The following is a 4,969-nucleotide window of genomic DNA, read 5'->3' as shown; positions in this document are numbered from 1 at the left end:
GAGGGAAGTCCAACCAAACTCTTGGGCATCCGATCTGTGCATGTCCTTTACATGTAATCTTGGTTCCCTATTTGGATAGATATGATTCAGTTTGGAATGAACTGTATGACCTGCACTTCTGTTGGCTTACTAAAAAAGATTGAAACTTTGAAAAGAGACCTCTGGTTTTGTTTTCATCAGTGTTATAATATTTAATAGAGAATATTCGGGAGAAACAGTCTCCTCATAAAGTATTTAGAACTTTAAAAATCATAAATATATTTTGTATTTTGATACTAGGCTTTAACTGAAAGCCTTTTTTTTTAACTAAAAAGGACAAAGATCCAAAGATGCCTGCAGGGGCTTCTGCAGAGGGGATCAAAAAAAGTCAAGATGGCATCTGCGAGTGGACAATCAAAACTCCACCTCTTTTTTATGTGGCCCACATGTGCGATGCCCATAAAAAAGGTGGGACTTCATTCACAGATGTGGCTGCCATCTTATTTATCATATTTATATAGCCGCCCATCTCACACAAGGTGATTCTGGGCGGCCTACAACAATTAACTTGACTTTTTTACCCTCCTACAGATGCCCCTTGATGTCTGTACTATAGCTTTTCTTAGCACAAATCCACCAAATGATTTCAGGTATGTGCTATATTTGCTGTATTGCACTTACATGCTACAGAAAGTAAACAGGAAGCTAATGGCTTCTGCAGTATTAGAGTATGAACAGGGAAATCAAAGTGACAACTCAAAATAGCATACACAACTTCCCAAGTGTATCTTGCCAGGTTCTTATTTCTTAATTATGTTGGGCTAATGAATAAAATAAGACACTCTCTCCTCAATTCACACTTTAAAAAAATGTTTTTTTATTGGCGATCTTGCTGAGCTTCCATGTGACTGAACAATTGAAGTCAGTGCATTGTTGCTTGCAGCCATGCTGTGGTATCAGATACACTAGGAAAATGTCGTTGAAAGTGCCTGTATTGTGCTGCAGCAGTGTGAGAGGGAAGAGTTGGCTTTTACAAGTTGGCGTGTAGCCAGCGGATCAATCCACACTGAGGCCTTTTCCCCACTGCTTCCTCCATCTGTGTTCTTTCAAGGTACCTCATTACTTTCTGAAGAATTTCTCCCACACTGTAGCCCTTCTTGGTTGCTTTCTGGGCTAGTTGTGGAAGGTCAGCCAGTTCTCCTTCTCTGTCATTTAAGAATGTCAGGTTGGGCACATTGAAATGAGAAGCCACCATCCACTGGAGGATAGCCTGGAGTTCTTTGTTCAAAGAAGCACTTTCACCATTCTGATTAGTTACTATAACTGCATTTGTACCACCTTGTCTCATATTAGATCTGACTACTGAAGCTCTTCTTGGCCCTCCCAAATGTTGAGATGAGCCATTATACTGTTTATGTGATGTGTCCCCACTGCCTAAATTTGAGCCATTGCCTCCAGACTCTAAAAGACACAATTTAGTCATAGATTTCACCAGCTGGTCAATATCTAGCATATTCATAGGGTGGTCCATGTTGCCATACATATCCAATGGACCACTGGCTGGTTTTGAAGCAGCCTTTATCCTCTGAAGCTTGCTTTCAAGAGGAGGAGCCTGCCGGTGACCTCTACTCATGTTGTGGCTATTGTTGTCTACATTAGAAACAGCTTCACGCATGACCTTCTGGATGGTTGATGTGAGGATGCTTGAAATATCTTCCTTTCTTGATTCTTGGTACTGAGGTTGCTGCCACCCCCCTCCTCGTTTTGACGGGATAAAGTTAGGGATAGTGAAACCTGTGGTCGCCTCTGTCCTCTCAAAATTGGAATCCTGCAGTTTGTAGTCAAGTGAAGGATCATTTGAATTACAAAGTCCACTTTGCTTTGATTTTTCAATTAGCTGCTTCTGAATCTTCATTAATGCACTGTCAATGATATGTTTGGCACATTCATCCATTGAAATGAGTTGTTCTAAACCTTTACTTCCACAAGGATGAGGCTCTGCTTGTCGATTTCTCTTCTCCTTTCCATTATTATGGTTAAACATTTTGCTGTTTTGAAGCTGAGCTCTTCTGATGACCCTGCCAGACTCAAGATGTTGTCTCCTCTCTCAGCTTTCTGAGCTCTTCTGATCATATCTAGTATATACCCAGTGTGGGCATATCGTTTCTATGGTAGCAGTGACATCACAAAGCACCAGTGTATTATCCAGTAGCCTATGGCCTGATGGCAATGCTCCCACAGGTGATTTATTTTTTTAAATGTCCTCTCTTACTCCATAATTAGTACATATTGATGTTGAAGAATATGAACATCTATTTTTTCAGTAATTGTTGAGATGTGGAAAATCATTACATCAGTAGTATGAAGCTACTTCTCCAAGAATTTAAAGAGAAATATAAACTTTCTGTCATGATTTGGATATCCCATCGTATTCTTTGTTAATAGAATTTTGGATATCATCCTACAATAAGCACGAATAATGGGTGGCCCTTAGATGTTGAACTGCAACCTTTATATTCCTAGTCATTTCAGCTAGTATTAATAGGATTTGGTGCTCAACAAAATCAGGGGGAAGCGTTACCATTATGCTACATTGTAATATTTTTATTTATGAATAATGTTAAATAAAAATTGTTTACCTTCTCAATAGAGCTGGACTTTACAGGTAAACTTTTCACCCTTGAACAAAATAATAATTCTCATTTGTGTTATATAAAAGTTCAAATGTAGTTCTTTTGGGGATGAGCCACTAACAATTGAATTGACATGTTTGCTAATAACATTTTTTTCTTATAGTAATATTGTTTTGTAGCTGCTGTGTCAAATAAATGTATCATCTATATGCTCTCCAAAGCAGCCTTCTAAATATACACATTCAATATGGAAGCAAAAGTACAACAACAACAACAACCAAAGTTTTAAAGGACACTATGTCTTATTCAACATGATTTGTTTAACAAGCCATTCACACATAATACCAAGTCATAAACTGTGGTTTACAACTCACAGTGGCTGGATTCATACAAAACTGAACACATAGACCGGACTTAGAATCTTCAAATGGTCCAGAATGCAGTGGTGTGCACAGTTTGTGGTTCATCCGTATGACACCACTGCTGTGTGATAAGCACTGAATTCCAGTTTCTTTCCAGGTGCAATTCAGGGTGCTGATTAACATGATTAAAGTCCTGTATAGCATGGGGCCAGGTTATTTGAGGAACCACCTCTCTCTGAGGACTTTACCCATTCCATTAGAATGGATATGGTGGGCCAACTTCAGGTCCAAATGTTGTTATCTGGCAGGAACTAGGAAGTGAGACTTTTCCATAGCTATGCTTTAGAAAGTAAGGGAGATTACCTTGACAGAAATATGCAAGAACCATTACCTAGGTAAAGATGGCTGAAACATTCTTTAAGTCCTGGGAAGCAATATAATATTCGGAAGTGGCTTAGGCAAATGCTTCCGATTCACTGATATATAATAAAGAGGGAGGTAAAGCACAATCAGACTTGCAAGACTCAATAAAGTATTGTACAAGTTTTCCGGTGGAATCGATTTTCTGGTCACATCTACCCAGTGGGGCTGACATCAAGTCTCAAACTCTTTTTCAAGAGAAGCTGAAGATCTCGCCTTTGCTAGTGGAGATGGCCTCCAATCCTCAGGGCACTCCACTGCCTACAGCAGTGTTTCTCAACCATGGCTACTTTAAGATGTATGGACTTCAGCTCCCAGGATTTCCCAGCCAACATGGCTGGCTGGGGAATTCTGGAAGTTCAAGTCCACACATCTTAAAGTGGCCAAGGTTGAGAAACACTGGTTTACAGGGTACCTTGCTGCAGCTTTGTTGCAACACCAACAACAGGTGGATTTACAAATAACTAACTTGCAAAATGCCACAATGCAACTAACACAACAGTTGGGGCAGAATTTACCTCAGCCAGCAGCAGCACAGGAGTCTGCAGCAGACAGTATTTCTGTGTTCTCATGGCAGTTTACCACAGAAGTTTGGAGGACACCAAGACCTGACCTTCACAACCTTCACAACTTTTTATGGCAGGTCACCCAGTAAAGTTTCCCACATATTGCGCCAAAGTAACTTTCATGTTGAGTGTGCTGAAAGAAGTGGCAATCAAATGAGCCATACCTATCATTGAGGGCAGTGATCCCATGCTGGACAATTGTCAGAATTTAATGCAAAGATTTAGAAGTTCCTTTCATGATTCTATGAAATGAGTGACCGCTAACTGTGAAATTGAAACAAGATCAGTGTGAAGTGCAGGGGTACATATCAGATCTTAAATTATTGGCCAGAAGAAGCTAAGTGGATTAATGCACTTTTCACTCCAGTAAAGTTTTTGAGAATGTAATAATTATCACCAGGCCTAAAGCTGTGTGATATGTTTAATCTGCAAAGAGAACTCTAATGGAGATACAAATAAACTTGTTCTTTGTAAAAAGATTCTTAGCAATGTAATATTAAGTTAAAGACATATTTAAATATAATTCTGTTTAGAATAGCTATTAGTAGTATTAATATTATTAAACAGATGAAGAGAAGAGCAGTTTTCTCACAACTTTTCTATTTGTGCAGTCAAGTTCTTGGAATAATTTTGGATTAATATGTATACAATGTAAAGAAGAAAAATGGCCCAAATGTATCCCTATGGCTTTCACTGAAAGATTTTAATATACACTATCATGAACAAAATGAAGTTTGACTGTGTGCCCCACCCTTCCAGCCTCTTGGGCATTTATCTGAATTATTAACTTTCTGTTTTGATCCCAGCAGCGCATTAAAGATGATTTGGGATCTCATTTATCCTACCTCATAATGTATCTACCAACCCAGCCATATAATTTTGTCTTGAGGTTAGAATATCAAAACGTTTCAGACAACCCATTTTGTGCTTCTGCATCAACCTGTCTGCACTGAAGACATTTCAGTGGTCCTCTGGCAATGCAAAAGCCACATGGTGTAGAATAGTTTCA

At 39.0% G+C, this 4,969-nt stretch overlaps 1 protein-coding gene across 1 annotated transcript; it reads right to left on the bottom strand.

Annotated features, from left to right (window-relative positions):
* Positions 1–1,009: 1,009 nt before the first annotated feature.
* On the bottom strand, positions 1,010–2,023 carry LOC112541966 (A-kinase anchor protein 4-like). The gene has a single exon (XM_025173516.1). It carries the CDS (start codon positions 2,021–2,023, stop codon positions 1,010–1,012), a length of 1,014 nt encoding a protein of 337 aa, XP_025029284.1.
* Between the last annotated feature and the right edge of the window lie 2,946 nt (positions 2,024–4,969).

Source organism: Python bivittatus, unplaced genomic scaffold (assembly GCF_059951505.1).
Source record: "Python bivittatus isolate LINGU-HERP-01145 unplaced genomic scaffold, Pbiv_v1 ctg000330_np1212, whole genome shotgun sequence".
In the NCBI taxonomy this organism is placed as follows: domain Eukaryota; kingdom Metazoa; phylum Chordata; class Lepidosauria; order Squamata; family Pythonidae; genus Python; species Python bivittatus.
The sequence above is the reverse complement of the archived record's forward strand: the minus strand, read 5'-3'. Positions and strand labels throughout refer to the sequence as shown.